We start from the raw sequence: 25615 nt of genomic DNA, 5'->3' as shown, positions 1-25615 counted from the left end.
ATTTCTAGCAGGACTACCAGATTCTGTAACAGCTTTGTTCCCTATGCCATCTAAACTCACAAGGTTCTTTTTTCTCTCCATGTACATGTATACATCCGAACTAGACTGTGTTGTTTCTCCGTGTCATATAATATATGTGGGTATATACACAATTTTGTATTTATTTGATCATGTTTATGTGGTGTACATTGGAGGAGAGCTGTATGCAACAAAATTTCATTTTAATGTATGCCAATTAGTGTACATTCAAAGTGACAATAAAGTTGTTCTAAGTCTAAGTCATAAACTCAAGTGTGATTTACTTAACAATTGCCTTGCTTAGCAACATAAATTCTGGTCCCAACTGTGGTCATAAGTTGAAGACTACCTGTACCACCTAGGCCTCACTAGATGCATTGTTCCAGGGGTGGGACCTAAGAGATGTCCACACTGCTGCAGTGTGTGGGATAGACAGAAATGCCCAGAAGGAAAAGCTGCCGGTAGAGGTGGCCTTTCTGTTGAGTTGGGCATCGGTAGAGGATGACCTTGCCTATTCTTACCCTCCAGAAAACGTGGGGCTCATGGAAGCACCTGGCCAAGTAGATGATGGATTCACTCCTTGGCATAATAAACTAATGAAATGCAGTGCAGCTGAAGCATTGTACGCCATGATAAATCAACCACATCTGGATTCAGCCTAATGTTTATGGCTCTGAATATTATAAGATCAACAGTTGTATCTTTTAAGCAAATAGGTGTCTTCTCTTTCATAAAATAAATAATTTTCTTATTCTAACACACATTTTAAAAAGCGTAAATCCCTTTGAACCTAGTACAAAAAGTTATTTTCCTTCTCTTCCATTTTCTGAAATGGAGTTCTAAATCCGGAGGGAGAAGGGGGTAAACCCACCCCAATTTATCGATATGTTCAACTCAGTACAGAACATACCCATGAAATTACCAACTTTATTTTTCTCTGGAGAGACCTTCCCTGCCCCCAGCGCCTGTGGCGGGCTTTACTATGGCGGGTTTTAAGAACGGGTGGTAAACAACTATACTTACACCTTTACTTACGTAACTTCGTAACCAGTTTTAGACCAATTAGAAAACGGATTCGATCTAAGCCAAGCCTTTGAATTTACAATCCGTGACATGTTCCCTCCCTCCTCGCCAGCCTTTTATGAATGAATTTTGGGCGTTCTTGTTTTTTTATGAATGAGAGTTCCAACAATGAATGAATCTTGGAACATCTCAGCTGATTGGCTCAAAAGCATTCAAACCACGCCTTATTTCAATCTGGTTGAGGGCCTTGCTGAGCCTTGATTGGTTGGGCGTGTCCCAGCAAGCCTAGGGAATTCCCCCCCTCCTTTCTTTCATTCACAAAGTCAATGAAACAAAGAGAAACAGAAAAGAGTCTGTTTTTGTGAAAGAGGAAACGACTGCGGGCTAGAGGCGGGAGCAACTCCACACGGCTCTGTTTTTTTCGCGAAGCAGTATATTCTTCTTGTTTGAAATCAGCTGCCTTGAGGTGGGGGCCGGCAGGGAAGACCTGAACTGACCCCCCGCATTTCTATTCTGAAGGGAGGTGAGGAAAAGACGTTTTCTTAGAAACTTATTTATTTCACATACCTTTACAGAAGTTGGGGGGGGGGGGACGAGGAGGAACTTTTTTTTAAACAGCCATGAGGCCTAGTGGGTGCTGGGGAAGCAGGGCTGCTTTTGTAGAGAGAATCATGTAGCAAACACGGGCAAATAAGAAGATCTAAAGGTCGAAGCCTAGGGGGGAAAGGGCAGCCGATACAAACAGAAGGATATCTGAAGCCGGAGAGATTTAAATCTAATCCTATTCATATTGCAACGAAGTCTTACTGAGGTCAATGGGGCTTATTCCCCAATGTAAGATCTATAGGGAGGTGAATAATGAAGTTTGGCTTCCTCAACTTCTGAAGAGGAGAAAATCGGGCAGGAGTTGATACGATTTAAACTCCTGTCCAGTGGGATGGGCGAAGCAGAGGCTGAGGAAGAGGTAGAGGAAGTTACAGGGCTAAAGGAGCAATAATAATAATAAATAAATAAATAAATAAATAAATAAATAAATAAATAAATAAATAATAATAATAATAATAATAATAATAATAATAATAATAATAATAACAACAACAATAATAATAATAATAATAATAATAATAATAATAATAATAATAATAATAATAATAATATCCAAGCACCCAGGAAAGAAGAAGGGGGAAGGAGGACGCTGCAGAAGCACAGAAGGGTGAAAAGGTTTGTAGAGGATCTGAGTTTTGAAAGTAGACTTTGGGTTAAGGATTGCATCCCTTCTCCTCCATTAGTCATTTCGTTAAGCCATCCCCTGCTGTACATTGGATCCATCTTCAAGACAGCACATGGCTCATGAAGGCTGGGACTGTTGGGAGTTGTAATCCTAACAGATCCAAAAGCATCAGATTAAAGGGCTTTTCTTCTGGAGGTGCAGAAGAAGCAAAAAAAGAGAGAGAGAGAGAGAGAGAGAAAGTGCATCTTTTCAGTTTTGGTATTCCAGCAGGCAACAGTAACAGGAGGGTGGGGGGGGGGGGGAGGACCAATGCCTTAGGAATCCATTTAAGAGACCTTCCTGTAGATGCTGCTGCAAATTGCATGCAATAAGGAATTCATCATGATATAGATTATAAACCCGAATCGTTTTTATTAGGTATAATATCAAAAAAACTTGATAAGAAAAGTATGTATTTAATATTACATGCCTTAACAGCAGGGAGGATTACTTTAGCACAATACCAGAAAAATGAAGATATACAGCCAGATGACATAGTTACCTGGCAGGGGAGACGCCATGATCACGAAGGTGGTTTTCCCAGGGTGAGGCTCATCCATTGCACTCCGGGTGTGCTGACCCTTGCGATTGACTGCATGGTTTGTGGTGGTTAAGAAGATACTAGATTGTGCAGAAATGGATAGACTGACATTGAAAATTAAGCAGAAAGAGAACGTAGAATATGGAATTTATTTTATCAATGGTTGGGAAAAAAGGGGTGGAGATTAAGAATGTAATTTGTATCATTAAGCAAATTAAATATCCAGGCAACACAATGTTTATAAAGCACTAAGAAATGTATCTAGTAGAAAATCAATAAGTAGCATTTCATAAGTAGCATTTAAAAATCTTCTTGATGCATTTTCTCTCTCTCTCTACCTAGTGGATCTTTTATTTGTCCTCCATGCCTTTAAGAAACTTGCATCCATGACTGATGGGAGGATGAAAGGATATTTGGACCAACAAGTGCCTTACACTTCTGCACAGGTGAGTGAGGACCGAGAATTTGCCCTTTAAGGCTTCTGATTTTTTCTTCTTCTGAGCAGTAGTTTGAGCACCTGGTACAGTGGTCTGTCTTATATTAACTTTAGTGCTGTTTGTCTACTTACAGAAACCAGCAGGGAATGGAACTATGGACAGCAGAGCTGTGATGACTTCACGGAGGAAATCCATGGACCCAGGTGTGTCCCATGTCCCAGATTCAGAAGGTGTGTGTGTGTGAGAGAGAGAGTGGGAGGAACACGGGCAGACATAGAGGGCATCAGAGACAATCCTGTTTCAGATGTATTCTAGCTTGAAGCTTCAAGCTGATTTGGAAATGTAGTGATATCCCAGTGCAATCATGCTTCCTATTTTGCAAACAGGGAATAACATAGTTTTATCATGGACCCAGATTCCCTAAGATTAATGTTCAGTGCATGATCTACCAAAGGCCATTTTTGGTTCTTTCATTTTGGATAACTGAGAAACACACTTGAATAATAAAAAATGTTGTTTCAGAAGCTGTACCTTCTTTCTTTGCATAGTCTTTGCCTGTAGCCTAGATGGAGAGCACGTCATAATTGCTGCAGTGCTGACCTGATGAACAGAATAAGGAATTTTGGGAGATCATCTCTTTGTCTTGGGAGAGCTACACCATGAGGATGCAGATCTTTTTTTTTACAGAACCCTCTTGGTGTGAAGCAACTGTGTCTTGCTTCCATACTACAAAGTCCTTGGACCACAATCTAAGAGAATTCTCTTAAGAACTCTCATCTTCCTGTTAGCCACCATATATATATATATAATGTTTAAGAGGTTAACATTCTCTGTTTAGCTTGAATGTTGATAATTAGTTTTTTTTTTTAATGGGTTCATTGAGGATACAAATGCCTTTTCTTTTAATTCAGAAAAAAAGTTTATTCTTAACAGCTCTGAAATGAATCTTCCATAATTCTGCAGTGGCTACGGCACTGGATGCTTGTAGGCGGTATAGCTGCTTTCTATTTTAGTGAGCCAGTTCTGAAAACACGGATCAATTTAGAAAAATCAGTTTTACCTGACCAGCTTTTTTCCCCTGTGGGATTAGTGCAATTGTGAAGAAACAGCTGCTAGAGTTGAGCTTTCTTTTTATTACCATTCGGGAGAGGACTTAAACATTTTTACTCGTGCTAGAGTTGGATGTTTTAGGATTGTGAGCTTGGAATAAAATGCCCTAAATTTCAGAATGTAGTCTCTTAAGAGTTGTTCCTGGTGGGGCTATTTTGGTTAAAGGTTTGAAACAAAACTATTTTGTTTGTTTCATGATATCCTTAGATTATATTGGACTTCTATAATGGATTTGGACCTCCTTGTTATTTCCCTTTGACCCAGTGTTTCTCAACTTTGGTAGCTTCAAGATGGATGGACCTCAACTCCAGCTTACCAGCTGGAGAATTCTGGAACTTGAAATTCACCAGCTTCAGAGCTGCCAAGATTGAGAAACGCTGCCTTTTTCTTTCAAACATTCTTAACTGATCCAGAACTACATATTATGCTCTGCTCCATTTCCTTGCAGATCTCTTCCTTGATCTAAACCAGTTCCAGGAAACTTGGCTGACTGAAGGTAAGGCTAACTAATGGATCTTTCTTTGTTTGCTGCCTCTTTCCTTGTCATGCCCATTATCATCATCTTTTAAGTATCTTTCCTTTTGCTTCCATCTGCTTTCAGTGTAACTGAGCCTGAGTAAATTCAAGAATATGAATGGCATCATTGTGTTGGTATTTGCTTATGAAAGGAACTTGGCAAAGGGCCTTCAAACTTTCCAGCCCTCTGGAATGATGACTGTTGACCAGTGCAGTTCAGCTTCCCCCCTTGCTAAAACCCATAGAGCCCCTCCCTGCTTTAAAGCTTTTGAAAGAGGGTGGTTTAAAAATGGAAATTGCCTTAGAATCGTGTTGGTTTTCATTACTTTCTGCTCTTTTTTTACTTCCATTTTGATCAATATTAACCTGGGATGAGAACCCTCAAATCTGCTCATTCCCTAGGTGGCCAATTAAGATACATAGTAGCTAATTGCAATTTGGAAATGGGTTTTGTATTTTATTTTTGAAAGTGTGGGCCTGGGGACATGGCATTTTGAAAAGGTTACAGAAGCTATCTGCGTGTTTACTTAACATGCATTGTTCCTCTGCTTATCTGAAATTGGTGGTGCTCTCTGAAACAATAGCAAAAATGGAGTAAAACTGAGCAGCTGATCAGCAGTCAGATTTTTTTTTTTAAAAAAGTATATAATATGGAAGAAGGAATTCCATATTCATGTATATGTTCCGGTATAATTCTTTTTTTAAAAAAAGTTAAGTAAATACTTGTCAGTACAACTGATACTCCAATAGAGTTTGGTGATGTCTAATCTAGAATGTTGCTAACAATTTCTTTCTTGCAGTTCTGGTGCCTAAAAATTGAGAATTTGCTACTGTGATTGTGAAATGAATATACTGAAATATTGCATTTATTTTATACGCTACTTTTTGAAAGTAAACCATGGTTTTAATGAAAAACTTGGAAGATGTCTATAACTCCAAACTGAGCCAACTTAAGCAAGAACATATACTTACAGCATTTTATTTCCAAATTTTTGTATAAAATATTAAGACCACACTAATGCTATTGACAGCAAGAGGTAGGATATAGAATTGAAAACATGCACTAATAGTCCTCAAAATCACAACCATAATTGAATCTGGAATTATGGTTGTTGGTCATTAAGCAGATCACCATGTGACCATGCCTAATTTTAAAACCTTTTTTTGTGGTGGCCATTAAACAAACCCATTATCCACAATGTGTTGTTGTTGTTTTTTGCCATAAACTGGAATAAATGCCACTTTCTGGCAAAAAAAAAAAAAACCATTGTAAATCATGGACACATGGACACTGCAAACAGTGTAAATGTTGGGTGGTTGTCTGAATTTCAAATTCAGGATGTAAGTCATAGCTTCAAATGATTCCTGAGTGACTGCTTATAAGTCTTCTTCTCACACATAACCATGAAAACTAAATGCTTGCTTTCCTCCTTCTTTTCCTTGAAAGAAAAAAAAACCACGCAGATGTTTAGAACTGAATTTGAATTCTGGGATCTTACGATTTGCTGATGACAGCAAATAATTGAGAACAAAGACAGGAAAAATGAATTGTTATTTGTGGTTTCTTTGGGGCTACAAAATCTTAAATAGAAAATATGATTATTTTTTTTCCAAATTAAGACTTTTCTTACACTTCATGGTGCATAGTGTTAGGATTGGGAACAGTTTGCTCTTTATTTTGATACTTTATATATTTAGATTTGTTTATTCAAGTGATTTATATGGTTGTCAATCTGGCAGCAATAACTCTGACAGCAATAAACAGCCATTTAAACAATCTAAACTAAGGTTCCTAGAAATGTTACTTCCCCCCCTCTATATTCATCTTTTATGTTAAAAGATATTTCAGCAATCATAATAATGTTAATTCTGAAATCTAGATGTGTGGGATTTAAACTCTTCCCATTCCCTTCCAACATAGTTGGTACTGGATTACCTAACTAATCTAGAAATAACCAAATTTGTAACCAAGTTATTTTACATCCCTTAAGAGGATATTGACAATTTGGAACAGTTTGTTTTAGCAGCTCAGCAGTTTCAAAAAAACAAAAACCAGGACTAATTTTCCGTAGACTTAAAACAGAAATTGCACCAAGCCAATTGCACCTTGTTCATTGTGGCTTGCTGGAGAATTACCTACAAGTCACATGGTTTCCAACTGTAGTGGCTACATGATAATCATATGAGTTATCCAGCCACATATATGCAAAGCTTAGAGACAGTGAAATGAAACAAGATATGCTGATGTATCATCCCTGGAGCTCAGATCTAGATAAGTTAAAACTATTGCAAGTAAACTGAAGTAATTGTATGTATGCATAATTGCATTTTGAATATCAGTCTAAGATTCTAAATGGATCTAGTGGAAGAGAGAGATTGTTCAACTCCAGTGTTTTTCACTCTTAACAATTTTAAGGTGGGTGGACTTCAACTCCCATAATTCTCCAGCCAGCGCTCTGACTGGAAAATTCTTGAGAGTTGGAAGTCCACAAGTCTTAACATTGTTGAGATGGACAAACATTGCTCTACTCCCTCTCTCCAAGGCCATCTAATATAAATCTTACTTAAAAACTAACCTGTGAAGAGAATGTTTGCCTGCATTGTTACTTGCTGAGGAAGAAAGGTTCTGTACATTTAGTATTAAAATACAAGCTACTATTTGGTTCATTAAAAAAAATCCCTTTAATAAAATGGACTAGCAGAGAAAGCCATGGAGTAATTTTCCTTTTTCACTAACCTATTCATTTTATTTTATTTTTTATTTATTAAATTAATTTGCCGCCTATCTCACTTTGGGGCTACCCTATGTGGCTTTCAACCATAAAAAGGAAGAAATGAAAAGAGTGCAAACAAAATTAAGGTAATAGAATAATAAAATAAACAATGAAAAAACCCACAATGAGAATACAGACAGTCCTCAACTTAGAACAGTTCATTTAATGACCATTCAAAGTTACAACGGCACTGAGAAAAGTGACTTATGGCCGTTTTTCACGCTTACCACTATTGCAGCATCCCCCGTGGACATGTGATCAAAATTCAGATGCTTGGGAACTGACTTACAATTTACGACGGCTGCAATGCCCAGGGGTCATGTGATCAGCTTTTGTGACCTTTTGACAAGCAAAGTCAATGGGGAAGCCAGATTCATTGAACAACCATGTTACTAAATTAACAACTGAAGTGATTCACTTAATGTTGGCTAGAGAAGTCGTAAAATGAGGCAAAGCTCACTTAATAAGAGTTTCACTTAACAACATAAATTTTGGGCTCAAGTGTGATCGTAAGCCGAGGACTACCTATACAACAACACCAAAAAAGATTACCAATGACCAAAAAAGAAAGATGGATAGGTAGAGAGCAGAGAACTGGGAGGAGGGAGGTAGATTCTGCATTTGACACTCAGTATTGGCTTGCAAGGTCATCCTCTGTAGTACTCAGTTAAGATTGCCTTACAATTTAAATAATCTTGCAGAAATTAAATTCTTGATCTATTGGGAAAGAGGCTGCAAACCTATTTAGGAACGATGTGCCAGGGAGGCTATTGAAAGAATAGAGGTATGTGTTTGATGGGAGTGCTGTCCACAAGCCAAAACCACAGGGAGCAATGGCTCTGCTGTGACTGCTAGCTTTTGTCTTTATTCAGCGAAGTTGGAAACAGGTGGTTTTATCTGTTTTTTAATTCTTCTCTGTCAACATCAAAGGAAGAGAATGCTGAGAGCTGCTTTGGGGGATGCAATGACTTGAATAATGGGTGCCATCTAGCCACTTCTTCATTATGTCTTAATAGATAACAGATAATCAGAGTTGGAAGGGACCTTGTAGGTCATCTAGTCCAACCCCCTGCCCAAGCGGGAGACCTTGTACACCATGTTCTGACAAATGGCAGCCCAGTCTCTTCTTGAAAGTCTCAAGTGATGGCACTCCCACAACTTCCAAGGGCAAGGTGTTCCATTGGTTGATTGTTCTCACTGTCAGAAAGTTTCTCCTTGTTTCCAGGTTAAATCTCTTGTCCTGTTTGCTTCCCAAACTGAGACAAGCATGTTACTGAAGTGGATTGTGTGGTCCAGGATGGGTGGTGGAATGGGCCGGAGTTTTATCTGAGATTATAATTGTTTATCCTGATAAAAGGCATGCATAGCAGAGATTGGATTCTTTACTTGAATTAAATGGGTATGCTAAAGACTCTGAAATTATTTCTGCATGAGTTTGAGGCTTTATTTTATCTAAAATAAGAGAAGTATAAAATTACATAAACAACTGGTTGGAATAAAGAATTATCTAACACAAGACTTACCTAGCAATGGTTAGAAATGGTTTCTGAAAATGTACAGAGAGGTCATGATGGACAGAAAGATTCCCCATTGCTTGCTTCCAGTTTTTTGACCAAAAACTGTATTTTAAAATTGTATTTTATTTAACTTTTGGTAAAAGGGTTGGGGCTACTGGTATTTTCCATGAATTACTTCCATGAATAAATTGAGCCTTCATTGAACAGATAAAGCATTTATTTATATCTCACCTGTATTACTTTTATAAACAACTCAAGGTGGCAGATGTGTCTAATAATCCTTTTTCCTCCTATTTACCCACAACAACAACCCTGTGAGGTGGGTTGGGCTGAGAGAGAGTGAGTGACCCAAAGTCACCCAGCTGAGCTTCATGGCTAAGGCGGGACTAGAATTCACAATCTTCCATTTTCTAGCCTGGTGCCTTAATCACTAGACCAAACTGACTGATATCATACCATGGGGATGATTAGTCTAATCCCTGTGCCTCAAACATAAATGTGGATTTCTCAAATATTGTACCAATAGTGCTGCTGTGATCATCTTATCTCTGGGAAAAATGTATTTGTTTAACAAACTATGCGTGAAAAGGTCTTGACAGCTTTTTATCCCTTGCATGATGGCATTAGCAGGAACAGGATAACTGCAATGGAAAATAATTGAAGAAAGAAGGGGATATTTAATCTATGTAGTTTTTCTCCCCCCAAGCTGTGCTTTCATCCTGCTGGTGTTTCTTATCCATTTATCTTGCAAAAATCATCTTGGGGACCAATGGGAGTAAAAGCAGCTGTGAATGAAAGAATCATTGGCAAGAAGGAAAGAGTTAAACATTACTTCCTTTCCTTAGAAAATCCCGCTTTTCTGTGAAGCCTGTGGCTTCTTTTTTTAATTCTCTACTTTACTGTAGATTTTCTTAATATCTTTTTAAAGTATGACTCCTATCAGCCCCAGCCAAGTGATTAATGATCTAGGGGGATGGGAGTTCGTTATTTTGGGAGGGAGGTACAGATTTCCCTACAGCAGGTCAAGTGATATGTACATGAATAGTGCTATATAAATAAAAATAATTCCCGTTCTGCCAGAAGTAATAACTAGCAGTCAGCACGGGTTTGTTAAGAACAGATCATGCCAAACCAATCTTATTTCATTCTTCAACACAGTGACTAAATTAGTAGACCAGCAAAATACTGTGGACATAATATATTTAGATTTCAGCAAGGCATTCGACAAAGTAGACCACAACCTACTTCTTAGTAAGCTAGAAAAAAGTGGAATAGATAGCACCACCACTAGATGGACTCACAACTGGCTGGCAAACCATACTCAATGAGTGGTCCTTAATGGGTCTAAGTCTACATGGAGGGAAGTAAGCAGTGGGGTGCCACAAGGTTCTGTCTTAGGCTCAGTACTCTTCAATATCTTCATTAACGACTTAGATAAGGGAATACAAGGGGAACTTACCAAATTTGCAGATGATACTAAGCTGGCAGGAATAGCTAACACCCAAGAAGATAGGCTCAAGATCCAGATGGATCTTGACAGACTAGAACACTGGGCCTTATCTAACAAAATGAAATTCAATGTAGATAAAAGTAAAGTCCTACACTTAGGCAAGAAAAACCAAAAGTACGCATAAGGACTGGGTGAAACCAGGCTTAATAGCAGTAACTGTGAGAGGGATCTTGGAGTCCTAGTGGACAAACAGCTAAATATGAGCCAGCAATGTGCAATAGCAGCCAAAAATGTTAATGCAATCCTAAATTGTATTAACAGAGGGATACAATCAAGATCAAGGGAAGTACTAATACCACTCTATAAAGCCTTAGTAAGACCACAGCTAGAGTACTGCATCCAGTTTTGGTCACCACATTATAAAAAAGATGTTGAGGTTCTAGAAAAAGTACAGAGAAGAGCAACCAGGATGATTAGGGGACTGGAGGCTAAAACATACAACGGACGTTTGCAGGAACTGGGCTTGCCTAGTCTAGTAAAGAGAAGGACCAGCGGAGACATGATAGAGGTCTTCCAATATTTGAGGGGCTGCCACAGAGAGGAAGGGGTCAAGCTATTTTCTAAAGCACCTGTAGACCAGACAAGGAATAATGGATGAAAACTGAACAAGGAGAGATTTAACCTGAAAATAAGGAGAAACTTTCTGACAGTGAAAACAATCAACCAATGGAACAGCTTGCCCTCGGAAGTTGTGGGAGCGCCATCACTTGAGACTTTCAAGAAGAGATTGGACTGCCATTTGTCAGAAATGGTGTGGGGTCTCCCGCTTGGGCAGGGGGTTGGACTAGATGATCTACAAGGTCCCTTCCAACTCTGATTATCTGTTATCTGAATATGATGCAAAAGAAGACAGGCTGTCTGGGATTCACTGTAATACAATGGTAATTTTGTCCCTGGATCAGAAAGGGCTTAATTTTGAGATCATTTTAAACTTGTTCTCCCACTTATTCACTACTTAATGTTATATTTTGCTCTCTAGTAAATGTGTTTCAGCATTGCAGTTTTAATTGGCTCAAATCCAGAGTCTCATTGAGGTTAGTAATGATTTAACAATAAATCTTTCAGAAGAATACATAATAAATACAATATGTCATTCATCAGGCTGACCACATTTTATTTCAGTATTGTTCTTTGATATAGAAAATGAAACTTAATGGATCATATTCCATAGAAATTATGACAGTATGAGAATATGTGCAGCAATAATGTACTGAAACATGGCTGAAGTTATATGTTATACTAAAAGTATAGGTTATTTAAGCATGGTTTAATTAATAATCATGGATGCACTCACAGCATGCCAAATAAACTCTATTACAGCTTAGAATAATATGTGAATGCAGCCATTGTTTTAAGTCAGCTTTGTTAATTGCAAGTAAGATTCAAAAGCAATTAATGTAAGTTGAAGAGAAACTAGAAATTTAATGAGGTGGATGATGAAACTTAATTGGGAAAAAAATCAATTTATAAAATCATTGTGAGTGATTTCTCTAGTTTCCCAGGGTTTTTGTAGAAGTGGCTGGGGAATTCTGGAGTAGAAGTCCTGACTGGTTACCATCAATGGGTACTAAGTCATGATTTATTTATCCATGTTAATTGAATACACTGCATTTGGCTGCTTTCAAACAGCTTATAAAGCACATATAATGGTTTACAAGTGGAATTGGTTTTATATACTACACTAAACACAAATCAAACAAACCATTTTAGGGCCTACATGAAAATCTTCTATAAATTACCTGCTAAGGAGGAAGATTTTTTTTTTCATGGAAGATCTGATGAGCTTTTGCTTGGTTTATGTTGGAATGTTTTCCCCAAACCTGGTTGCAACAAAGCATAAATGTATTTTTCAATTTCAGCTAGAGATATTTCTTCCACAAAATAAGAGCTTTACTTACATTCACTTACTGCCACAAGTTAGAATTTTTAGGGTTCGTGGCCCACTAGTCTTGGACATATGACCATAATTGAGTCTGGAATGTTACATTGGTCATTTTATGATCCTTTTTTTTAGTGGGGGAGGGTTGATCAGAAAATAAATAGGGTGTTGTTAAGCAAGCACAATGATCATTAAATAAACTCATTACACTGGGCATCTTTTTCCAGAAACCAGAAGCAAACATTGGTTTCTTGCAAAAAATATGATAAATTGCAATTATGTGAATGTAGAATGCTACAAATATCTACAAATGCAGACTGATAACCAAGCACCCAAAATGTGATCAACTATGCCTAAGGTGGCTGTGGGAATTTTGAAACTGGGTCGTAAATAGCTCTGGGAAGGTCCATCACAATGTTGACTAGCCAGGATTACCTGTACATTAATCTACAATGAGTACACCATGCCAACCCCAAAACAAACAGTCTGTTGTATCTCAGCCACACTGTCTGGGGAACTGACATTTGAAACTACTATGATGAAAAACAATACCATGGAAAGACCTGAATTAGAAGTTTGTGTAGGATTGGTAAGCAATCACATAAATATGCTACCACAAATATCTTTGTGTCTCTGCTCTTGACTTTGGTATTTAGTGCAGATCTTGTCCACTATTTTTTTTCCTGCTCAGGACTTCTTCCAAAAGCAGATTCTGCAGAGAAAAAGATAGTATCTGAGGAAAAGTTTGAATTTAGTAAATATTATTTTTCTCCTTTCTTTTATTACGAATAATGTTTCATTTCAAGATGTTAGTAAAGAATCTTTTGCTGATGGGCCACATCTGAACAACAATTGGATAATATAATTTCAAAAGAGAGATTATTTTCTGCTTCATTTTAAGCAGTTTAGTGGGCAATCTTTTGTATAACCTGAACCATTTCCAGCATCTATTAAAACCTAATTAAAATGTCAATTATCACCTCCTTTGTTTCATTAAAGACTGTAACAAAAGGTTGTTATTTCATTGTTGTTCAGGTATTTTTCCCCACTCCTATTTGTTTAACTTTCAAATAGATGAACAATGCTAGTAAATTTGAAAGTTTCCCAAAGACAATGATCTTATGATTAACCTAATAATATTGGCTGGATCCAGAATTGTGCTTCCTCATTCAGACTTGGGCAGTATTTCTAGTTTTTTCCTCCATTTTACTTATTTAGAACACTTATTTCACTCAGCTTCTCCAAGCAATCATAGTTTTCTTTGACTAAGGCATTAGTTTTAAATCACAGTTGAATTACAGAAGCTAGGTTTGCACATAATGTTAAACTGGAAATAAACTTTCTTGTTAATTTGCTCATTTCCTCTTCTTGTTCTGTGAGCTTTGAGGAATAGTTACAAGATCACAGCTATTTTCAGTAGGAAGTAACTGTGGCACTCCAGATGTTGCTAACTACTAGAATACTCCCTGCATCCATCATTATTGGCTCTACATCCAAGGGAATTGTAGCTGAGAACATCTGTCTCTGGTTGCTTAAATGTTACCCAAGATCTGCTAACGAACTCAAGGATGGCATGACTTGAACCTTAGTTTTTCTTGTCATAATCCAGAACAGCCCCCCGCCCTGCAACCATTTAGTTAAAAATAGGGCAGCTATATCTTGACTTTAAAATTCAAGATAAGCACTAGTGTCAACAAACAGAGGTAGGAGAGATCCCTGAGATGTTAGAGTAAGAAGTGCTTGGCCTTTCTCCTGTATTATTTCCTCAGTTTAATAGCTACCTACCTGCAAGCTACTATGAATGAGATAGAAATTGTATAGTTCAATTTAACCATCCCCCATTACTGCGAGGGGAGGACATGAGGAAAAAAAAGTGACGCAGTGATGTTGAATAAAATCTAAAGGGAAATATTCCCTGATGTTAACGGAACAAGGGCAAGATAGAAATGGAACAAAATGGCTATTTTGGGAAGGCTTACTTAATGGACACAATTTGAATCTCCTGTGGCACATCTGCTATGGCTTTTATACTTTGTGCTGCTTTTGTTTCTAGGAAACAGTTTTTGCTCCACAAAATTTAGAGCCAGGTTGGAATGGGCAAGTGTATCACTTTTAGCTTAGTGCCATGTGGAAGACATTAGCAAGTGCCAACATCTTGGAAAATTTGAGGGTTCTATTTACAGTATATTATGCAGGCAGGAAATAAAGAGTAGACAGTCTGAGGGTGTAATGACTGGAGGAGGGAGACAGGCAGACAGAGAGGATTTAAAGGGCAAGCAAAACTTAGCAAGTGGTGATTTTTTTTTAAAAAAAAAAATCTTGTTTCAAAATAATGTTACAGTACATATAGATTTACCCAACAATTTCTGGGTTAAATTACAACAGATTAGCTGGGATTATGGTAATTTATTTCAAGAACTCCATGCTGTTTCAAGAATTCTATATACAAGTCTATACACAACTTCTGGGTCCCACATGGGCCCCATTAATCCCCCATGTGCCCAGCCATGCTCACAGCGGGAGCCATTTTGTTGACACGCCATGCTCACTTAATTCTGTGGAATCCTTGGTGCTCTCTGAGCTTCTTTGTTTTCTTGCAGAAAATTTCTTCCTGGAATTCAAAAATGTTCTGGAGGGTATAACTACTCAATATGTTACTAATTAATCATACATAGTGAAATATATTTTGTCACATCAAAAGACTAAGAGTCACTATTAAAGTCATCAGAATGTTCTCTCTAGTATGGACATATAACAGACAAGGAAAGATTGATGCAGTGAGGTAAATTCTGGAAACTGAATTGCAGATCTGAATTATTTCTAAATGTTTTATACTGTCATGGAGACATATTTGGTAGTAGTAGGGAACTTTGGGAAGTGATCAAACTATAAAAATGGTGAAATAATAAATTTCAATATTTGATTGAGTCAGATTGATTTTAATATTTCAGAAACCGCAAAATAGATTTTCTCCATGATAATCTGCCCTTCACTTGATCCAATAATATAACCATCACCACTGTAACTGAGTCTGTCCATCTTGCTTTTGGTTGCCCTCTGTTTCCTTCTACCTTTCCTAATTTTGGAGCTTTCTCCAGGAGGCACAGACATGCCCTCTCCATTTACTTTTAAAAAGATTTCAGATTATCCTTTTCATAACATTTCTGTTACTAGAAGACCAGAAAATTTAGCTCTTTTGTGTGCCTTATTATATCATCTATTTGTCACAAAAGTGTAAAAATGATCTTTTCATATTATCTTTGTAGGCTGTCCAGTGCAGTCCCAAAATGATTTCCAACATATAAATGCTGGAATATATATTCTGGAATTAAGTACCGTTTGGAATGAAGTACTTTAGACTTAAGTAATAGAAAGTGAATCGTTTGGCAAGATATACCAAGAGAGAAAAGGGTGAAGCATTTAAAATAAAGAATACTTTACCAATTACCAATTATTAAATTATTGCCTTTCTAACAAATGTCTGTGCAACCAACATTAAGTAAGTTTAGTTTCAACACATTCCATGCAGATAATTGTTTTGTTGCTGATCTGAAAAATGGCAGATCTGAAAAGTGTTCAGAAGAGAGTTGTAAGGATGATAAATTTTCTAGGGATACAAATTGGCTGGTTTCACAGATCATGCTAAATTATAAGATGGTCAGTATGGTTTTGATTGGCATGATGTGTAACCCATCACTGGATGTTGTAAACTATGGTTTATAGTTATACTGAATGTTGCTTTTGTGTCTTTGCCAATAAATCACAATTAAATCACTTCACAGCTGGATGTATGGTCCTTTGGATGGACAAGAAAAATAAAACCTAAACTATTGTCCTCAACTTATGACCATAACGGAGCCAAAAAAATTATGTTGCTAAGCAAGAAATTTGTTAAGTGAGTTTTGCCCATTTGACAACTTTTCTTGCCACATTTGTTGAATGAATCAGTGCAGTTGTTAAGTAAGTAACATGGCTGTTAAGTAAATCTGACTTTCATTGACTTTGCTTGTCAGAAGGTCACAAAAGGGAATCACACGACCTGGACATCTGAATGTAAATCACATGATCATGTGGATGCCACAATGATCATAAGTGTGAAAAACAACCATAAGTCCCTTTTTTCAGTGCCGTTGTAGCTTCAAACGGCCAATGTTGTAAGTCGAGGACTACTTTTAGTTTATTTGATCTCTTTGGTATTGCTTAATCTGCCATCCTTGTTTGAGCTTCCTTTGTTAGGATTTCATTGTGATCCAGATCCGTTTGGTGTGATTTATGAGGACCAGGGAATTAGGGAATCTCTCTTAAGCTATGGTGTGCAGTAGATGTGTCTATTTTATCTATGTCTTAAGTCTTAAGAGGCGGGTATTGCACTATGAAAAGAGGAAAACACTCTTGAAATAAAGAGCTAGCTCTGCTCATTTGCTAATGGCAATTCTACTGGGAGAGAGATTACGCAGACAAGGTTGCAATCCCAAGAGAAAAACTCCCTCCTGTTTCTTGGCGGTGATTTGTTCCCATCTCATACAAAAGCATGGTTCCCCCCCCCTTCTGTTATTCTTTCTTTCATTTTTGTATGCATGCATGTGTTTTAAATAAACTTTTCGCAGGATGCCAAATACTACTTATCTTCTTCCATTACAATTTGCAGCACAGGTTCCAGACAGTGACGAGCAATTTGTGCCTGACTTCCATTCAGAGAACTGTGAGTCTTGAAACTGGGGAGATGGAGAGGTGGGAGGGTCATGCTTTGATGGGGAAGAAAATGAAAAGTACCCAAACACGATGCTAATGTCTGAAATGCCACCATCTGATCCTTCATGCTGAAAAAGCCAGAGCTGAGTTTACTTCTCTGGATGCCAGATACGATTGAAAAAACCATCCTGACCACATGTTTTTGATTCTTCCCATGATACTTCTTCTACTTGATCTTCTTTTTGGACATTGGTGTTTTGTTTTTGTTTTTTTAATATTCCTACTCTTGATTTGTTTCTACTGAATATTTTATTTTAAATTTTTGTTTGTGGAAGCATATTTGTAATAGTTGGAAGTTTTGTAGGCTGTCAAATAACTTGTTAGTGTTTGACATTCAGTTATTGAACATAGGGAGGGCCCTTAAGACTTTTCTTCCCCTTTGGGAGGGTAGATGAGGGGCTACACTCCTTAGCTAAATAGCTTCTGCTTTCTCATTGCTCCATTAATGGATCTAAGAAGGGATGTTTTGGGAATATTTTGGAGCACAACATGGAATCTGGGCACTGAAGTTTCTCTACATGTCCAAAATACAAGGCAAAAGTGATACTAGCCCAGGAGTGGGAGTGAAACACAAAATAAATGTACTTTCTCCACTCTGCACTTTTGAGGATAACAAAACTTAGGTAGAGGCCATTCACTGCCACCAATTTTTCCTAGCAAGATAGTTTTTATATCCTGAACACTATTCGCTTGCAAACTCAATAATATAATAATTTTAATTGTTTTTTTTTTAAAGCTGGAGGACAGTGTTTTATTCATCTGAGTGTATTTCCCACAGGGGCCTCTTTCTGCCTAGACATCTTCCTTTGCAATTATAAATCAAAACAAATTTTTTTTAGTCCTTTTAGTTTTGGAAATTTAAGATTATATTACTAGTATCAACAACATTCATGAATAACAAAATTCTCTTCGGAGAATTTTTATTCCCAAGATCAGAAAAGATGTGATGTGACTAAAAAGACGACTCCTATTTTTCTTTGTTATTAATTTTCAGAGGAAAGTACTTGAATAGTTTCAGTGAAATATTTTCCTTACTCTGTCAATCCATTCTCACCTCCTTGCTTCATGGCAGGCCTAGAACTCATGGCCTCCTGATTCCTACACCACTAGGTTAGGTGTGACTGACAACCTGTAAATTATGTTTCAGTTCAATAAGTATAGCCTAAGGGTATCATGTACACAGGAAACCAAGCAGAATTTTTAACTCTCAAATCATAATGATCCAAATCCAAACGAATACAAACTAAACATGTTGTGACAGCACTCAGTCACCTTTGCAGGCCTTTAGATGCCATTACATAACCTGGTTTGAAAGGCCAAACACAGCCACAAAACCACCCAGATCTTATGAAATGTAAGCTGTCTAAATCCAAGATCTGGGCAGATTCTGCCATTTGTTTTTATTAAACTAAAGAAATGTTCTATTTTGAGGAGATGTAGATACATAAAGCAAGGACATTTGTGTGAAGGAAGAAAAATAAGACCACAAGTATCAAACTCGATTTCGTTGCTGGCCACATCAGGATTGTGTTTGACCTCAGAGGGCTAGGGTGGGCATGGCCAGCTCAACGTCACTCGTGTCAGGGGTACCTGTGGTGACCTGAATGCTCTGCCAGTAAAAGCAGGCTCCCAAGCTCCATTTCTGGCTGCGATGGCCTCTAGCAACAATCTGCCAGTGAAAACGGAGCTTTGAGGGCCATGTGCGGCCCTCACGAACTCTGTTTTCTGCTGTGATATCTTCCTGCAACCCTCTGCCAGTGAAAACAGAGCTCGTGAGGACTGTGTGCAGCCCTCACAAGCTGTTTTTGGCTGTGAAGGCCTTCTGCAACCCTCTACCAGCAAAAATGGAGCTTGCGAGGGCTGTGCGTGGCCCTTGTGACCTGTTTTTGCTGGCAGAGGCACCACGGTCCGACCTTCACTGTTTCCAGGCCTATGGGCTAGATCTAAGCACCCTGTGGGCCACATCCGGCCCCCAAGCCATGAGTTTGACACCCCTGATCAAGATGAAGACCATGAGCCTATAATTATTATTTATAATTTATTTAACTTGTACTTGATGCACTAAAAAAAGAATTGGATTTCATCCTTCATTAAAATGTTCTTGATAGGAAGTAAATGACAAAAATACCTAAAACTCATAGAAAAGAATATTCTTCTTATAGTTTCTCATAGAAACTCCCAGAACATCATAGAAATTCAGGAAAGAGAACCTAAAACTCATGGCTTTATGACTGACTCAATATGTATCCAACCAAAGTGAACATTAGAAGAAAGAAGCATGAACATTTGTTGGATGATTCTCAGTCAGACACCATCTCTTAACCTGCCCTTTAAAGAGTTAATAGTGTGGGCGAAAATTGGAGGACAGACAGCTGTGTGAAGCTCCTTTTGAAAGGTCAGGTTGTAAATCTAAATTTAATGAACAAATACAACATTCCAAGTTAGATAAAATATTATTAGGAACGGATGAGAAATTGATTTAAAAATTTACAAAGTATTATTGGAATGTAAATTGGAAGAGGAAAAGGTGAACGTAACGATGTTGGCCTAGATGAAAGATTTTGGATATGGTATAAATTTGGAGGATTGGCAAATTTTATGGGATAGGAATAGAAAAATAACCTTGGCGGCATCATATAAAGAAAACTTACATAAAATGTTTTACCAATGGTATATCCCACCATCAAAATTGGCAAGAATGTATCCAAAATTATCCCCTAAATGCTGGAAATGCAACAAAGAAATTGGAACATATTATCACGTATGGTGAAAATGTGAAAAAGCCCAAACATATTGACTGAAAATTAGAAACTGGTTAGAAGAGATGTGTAAAATTAAAATAGAGTTTAGACCTGAAATTTTTCTATTGGGAATCGATGTGCGGAAATAGAATAAAGAGATAATATACCTAATAGTCCATGTCACCACTGCTGTGAGATTAGCCCTTGCCCAAAGATGGAAAAGTAATGATATGCCATAAGAAATGGAAATAATTAGAAAAATTTGGATGTGCGCTGAAATGGATAGAGTAACTCAAGAATTAAAAGATAAGACTGAATCTGATTATTACAAAATTTTGGAGAAGTTTTACCACTGGTTTAAAAAAGAAAGGCATTGTATCAACAATGATTAATATTTATGTATATATGTAAGTTTGTACTTTTGGTTATTTATGCACCACGTTCATTGTTTTTAAATGTTTTTCTTTTTGTTGTTCATTAATAAATGAAAAAAAATCCAAGTAATTTCTCAGATAGAACTGAGATGATCTAATCTAAATAATTGTTGAAACAGAGGGGTGGAGTGGCATGAAAAATAGAAACTGCCTTATTTCATATAGGACAATTTTAGCACACTATTGCCTCTTTGGACTGGAAGCAGACTCTTAGGCCATTTTCCTAATCAATTTATGTATTCTTAACCAAGAATTTTTAACCAAGAAAGACAAAAGTCTGGGACTTTTGCATGCTAAGAATATCCTCTGGTACAAAGTCCTATCTCAGATTCCTTTGTAGCTAGGCTCTGCAAATACAATTCTGATGCAGGTTAAAGCATCTCTTTCCTCCCCCCCTCCAACTTCAAATAAGAGGGAACATCTAGTTCTCAATTTCTTTTTGGGGGTTGGGAGGAGAGGGAAGTCTTTGCCCCCTGTGATGCTTGGTTGATGCAAACTCAGACTGATGAGTATCCTGATGTCCTTACTCTCCTTTTTTCCCCACCCAGTGGCCCTTCACAGTCCTCCAGCTAAGATAAAAAAGGAACCACAAAGCCCATGTGTGGATGCTTCCAGTTCCTGCAGACTCACACAGTCTTTTCATTACCAACCCAGGGAGCAATGCTTATATGCCAGGTAATGCTGCTACAGAACAAATGCTGATCACCTTGTGTTCCTGCAGTCATGAGAATTTGTCCTGTTAGGAATTGCCAAGAATGCTAAGTAGAGGTTTCCTTCAGATCTTGCTGGTTCAGACAAGTTTGAGAAAAAGGCCAAGATATGCAGAAGTCAACTATAACACTGTAACACTGTATTATTCATAACACTGTATTATTCAATAACTCACCATTATCCTGCATATTTCGAAGCTAAGAAAACATGGTGTCCATATTGGTTGGCAACTTAATATGTTGGGAATGTGATTGGATGATAAACAGTCAATACCAAGTCTATCCCACTGTCCACGAGAGAGTAACAGTGTCATCCAAATGTAGGAATTTATTCATTAACCATCAAGTTAAGTCTGATCCTATAAATACAGTTATTGAAAAGGGATGGAGGAGAACTGAATTTCACAGATCAGTGGAGTAAAAGTAACTAATTGGATGTTTGACATTTCAGAAAAGTAAAATTGTGTTTGGAGGATGAACCAAGGGAAGTGTCAAAGGATCTAAGTGAAATTAGACGATCAAGCTTCTATTGTAAAAATTAATAAAGAAGGGCTCTTGGACATGTAATTAGGATTTGCTATCGGTTCTTGGCTCAACAATACACAGTCTTTTTATTCTTTGGTTTGCAGGTTGATTAGAATAGAATGCATGAAGACTCTATATGTTTTAGAACCAAGTGCTTTGGACTTCACTAAAGCACAACAGCTCTTGACTAATAATTAAAACATCCTGAATTTGTCAAACATCTGTATGAACCTGAAAAAAATGCCACTGATTTTAAGAGATTTGTGATTCTTAAATTCCTTTTTTTCTGGATTGCATGGAATCTTGAAAAGAATCGGTATGTAGTGATGTGTAGCCAAGAGATGCTAGGAGTTTATCCAAGGTCTGAAGCCCTTTTTGTATTTTCATAGCCTGCACCGCATTCTTATTTTAAACTGGGCGTGCTGCCTTTGGAGCATATGCTCAATTCTGAACATTAACTTTTTAAAAAGCACATATAAAACCTATACAGATGGGGAGTTACTGCTGAAATCTCTCTCTATAAAAATGGAATACCACTCATGCATCATCACAAAATCTCCCAAACCATAAAGCTGACAAACTTGAAATTTGGCACATATGTTCATCTTGGCTTCTAGGTGCTCCCTAAGAAAGGATATTTTGAAATGACCATCAGAACATTAGTTTTTCCTATATATTATTATTAACATGCTCTGATGCTAAGGAGTTCTACTCCCCACCTGAAAAGAAATCTGTTCCAAATGCAAAACACAAGCAGAGGAGAGGAGTTTCAGTTGTAGTTTCACAGCAGCAACCACCTTTAGAACAGAACAGTTGAGCTAAGCCACGCTCCTTGCTGTCTCCTTCTTGCTCACACAGAGCAAACTGAGAGCTCACACACTCAGTTTCCAAACAGCCCTCAATACTCTCACACACTGACAGGATGCTAGCCAGATGAATATGGATGCTGTTAGGCAGAGGCACAATTTCCCCCCATATTTCCTTCCCCAAAAAATAAGCCTGATCACATAGTTTTGTAGCGAAGCATTGGTATAGAGTTAGTCATTTAACAAATTTAATTTGGAGAGATGATTGAAAATGACATATGATAATGATTCATTTTACCCTGAAAGTTTTAAATGATAGAGCAAATTTATCTGCTGTCGGAAGGGGTGCAGAGGATGGGAATCGGGGATCTTGACATACTGTTGGGAGAAGCATGTGTTAGAGAAAACAAAGCTGCCCAAGGGAGGTGATGTGCAGTCTTCTGCTTGGAAGTATTGAAGCAGAGGTCAAATGCCCATCTGGCAGTGATGTTGAATTGAGTATAGGAGATGGCTAGATTAATTCCAAGATGCATTCCAATGTTATGATTCTATGAAGATAATCAGAAGTAGCTCTTTATTGAATATGCAAATAATGTGGAATGCTAGTTGCCTTCATTCAGCAAGAAAACCAGAGTGGTTAACATATAACATTGGGCAGGGAGAATGGAGGGACCCTGATTAATTGTGGCCTAAGAATCCTCAACACCACTGTTCTGTTGTCCGCTTTGACAAATTCTCCAGGTTCCACATCTCCAGGATCCACACTTTGATTCATCTACTGCAAGGCCTTCTTTCTTGGTTGGCTCTCTCAGCTGGATCAAAACTTTGGATCTTTCCAGATTCAGGGAGTATATATGAGAATCCATAGGCAGAAATGAGCAGGTCTCATCCTTACAATTTCCCTTTTCCATCACTGAATTTAACTGTGGGGGCAGCTGAGTGGATTGGTTGGCATATTCTGGTTGTTTTCAACCAGCATGCTTAACCTATTTAATTTAGTTTCCTAAACTAACCCATTTTCTGAATTTATTTGCTATGTTGAATCATAAATTATTGAATGGATTGGAAACCACAATAAACCACCAAAATAGATTGACAGAAATCTTTAAAAAAAAAAAAAAGAGCATGACCAAGATGTCAAGCCTAGCTTAAAATATGGCTATTAGGTATTTATTTAATTTGGTTAAACATTTATTTGGACAAATCTTCTGTGTAGGAATGCAAAAGAAGATGTGGGGGTGAATCTTCAAAGGACATACTCCTTATTTCTTATCAGGCAGTATCACACAATGTTGTGAATGATAGTGTAGGTGCCTAAAATAAATAAATAAAATTTGAAAAAGTGCCCCAGATGTTGGTGTTTCTGTCCAGTCAGGTGTTTCCTCTTTGAAATACCACTGTGGATGATCCCTAATGTTTGTGTTAAGATGCTGGGGGGGTGGAGATGATTGTTTTGTTTTCTCACATTATCTCTCCAATCTTAAAACCCTTGTTGATTCTTTGTTCCATTGACAAAGAATATTTGCCCTTTAGGCCAGGTATGCAGTTTTAGTGTAGATTCCTCGATTTCCTATGAACCAGGGAACAATCTTTCACCAAGTCATGCTATATTTCTTTATGTGTGGTATTGTAAAAAAAAGTGCTGTGTATTAAAAAAAAATCCTCACCATTCATAAACTCTCCTTAATGGTCCTGACATTCCTTGCCCTGCTTTTTGCAACTTTCTGTTCTTCAGCCTTTGTCTGCCACATTTTAGTGTCTCCTCTCCTTGCACTTTCCCTCCCTTAGACTCCTCACTTCCACATGCAGGGTCTTGGATTCGAGCGCCATCTCCTAGCCCTTATTTACCCTCCAAGCTTTCCTAGGTCCCTCTCACTTGTCTTCGTACCCCTGTTCCTTGATATGTTCTTACCTATAGAGCTTTTTTCACTTCTCTCCCTCAGTCCCAACCCCCTGAAGTCCGCATCACATTTAAATGGTGCCATCCAATTTGTTGTACATAGACATTTGCATACTCGTAATACTACGTTCCAATTGGACAATCACTACCGCCTAGCGATTGGTGGTTAACAACAGATTATGATTGGATGCCCAAACGGCGGGAGGTTTAAAATAATGCTATTGGTTGCGAGCCGCGAGCAGCCGCTATAAAAGAGGCTGCTGCGGCTCAAGTTTAGTTGAAGTTACTGATAGTTAAATAAAGAGCTGAACTCAACTCCGGTCTCGAGTCTATCTTGTTCTGGCGATAGAACACAATTTCGTCTGCTCTCTTTTCTGTTTCACCTCCTTTAAAGCAGGAGCACCCAAGGATTTATTCTTTTGATGAGTTGCATATTAAGAAGCCTGTTTCTAAAAATAGGCGAGATCAGAAGATATTAAAAGGTAATGTTGGTTTCGTTTACATTTTGTAGAATGAATATGATTCCTTCCCCTGTGGTTGTGTCCACATCCAAAGCTTTCAATAGCCACACAGGTGCAGCTTTGCTTTAAAATCATCAGCCTGGCAGCCTGTGGCTTAAGAATCATGTGGAGTCCTCAGTCTAATTTAGTATGTGTGAAAAAGAAAGAAAGAAAAGTAGGAGATAAGGAAGAAAGGCCTGTTCCCTCTGAAAAATATACGTCATCAGTGTTAGTGCATTTGTCTGACTGCAAAATAAAAATCAAGTCTGAGTCGAGTTCTGAATAAATAACCTCTTCAGAGCATATCTTATTATGACGCATCAGGGTTTTGCTGGGGAAAATGGGAAATACCAGCAGGAGGGAGAGGGATATATCTTGCTGCACCTGATGCTTGCACTTTTCTCTAGGCAAGATTCAAACAATGTGAGCCATCACGGCCCACTCCAGACAGCGCCTGGCCAAGCATACTGTATGGAACACAGGTAAGCCAATGCACTGGGTGGATAAAATTTCTAATATCTCTCACTTTACCTGAAAGGTTTAGGGAAGCTTAATACATTATAAGAAACTCTTGCTCTCTCAAAAATTAACTTTCGAGCAAAATAGAATAACAGAGTTGAAATCTTCTGCCCAGGCAGGAAACCCTACACCA

The 25615-nt window shown here is 37.8% G+C and overlaps 1 protein-coding gene, 1 long non-coding RNA gene and 1 pseudogene across 5 annotated transcripts in view; all 3 read left to right on the top strand.

The window, feature by feature from the left end:
- LOC148129031 (uncharacterized) overlaps positions 1-25615 on the top strand; it is an 83482-nt gene that overhangs the window by 16633 nt on the left and 41234 nt on the right. The gene's annotated exons all lie outside the window — the stretch shown is intronic.
- Positions 2806-2933, top strand: LOC113413537 (U1 spliceosomal RNA; annotated as a pseudogene).
- The window catches only part of ETV4 (ETS variant transcription factor 4), a 31957-nt gene continuing 9534 nt past the window's right edge, over positions 3193-25615 (top strand). For 3 of the 4 annotated variants that reach the window (XM_087948057.1, XM_087948058.1, XM_026669522.2), the window contains exons 1-6: positions 3193-3298; positions 3423-3519; positions 4848-4895; positions 17244-17297; positions 21071-21197; positions 25371-25445. In XM_087948057.1, the coding sequence (XP_087804183.1) occupies positions 3239-3298; positions 3423-3519; positions 4848-4895; positions 17244-17297; positions 21071-21197; positions 25371-25445 (461 nt within the window). In that variant the 5' untranslated portion in view covers positions 3193-3238. The remainder of the gene's footprint in view (positions 3299-3422; positions 3520-4847; positions 4896-17243; positions 17298-21070; positions 21198-25370; positions 25446-25615) is intronic. The other variant, XM_087948056.1, reaches the window with a different exon arrangement.

Source organism: Notechis scutatus, chromosome Z, assembly GCF_049901735.1.
Source record: "Notechis scutatus isolate UNSWTSFEM ecotype Mainland chromosome Z, rNotScu1.2, whole genome shotgun sequence".
Taxonomy (NCBI): domain Eukaryota; kingdom Metazoa; phylum Chordata; class Lepidosauria; order Squamata; family Elapidae; genus Notechis; species Notechis scutatus.
Note: the sequence above shows the minus strand (reverse complement) of the source record. Positions and strands in the feature narration are given on the sequence as shown.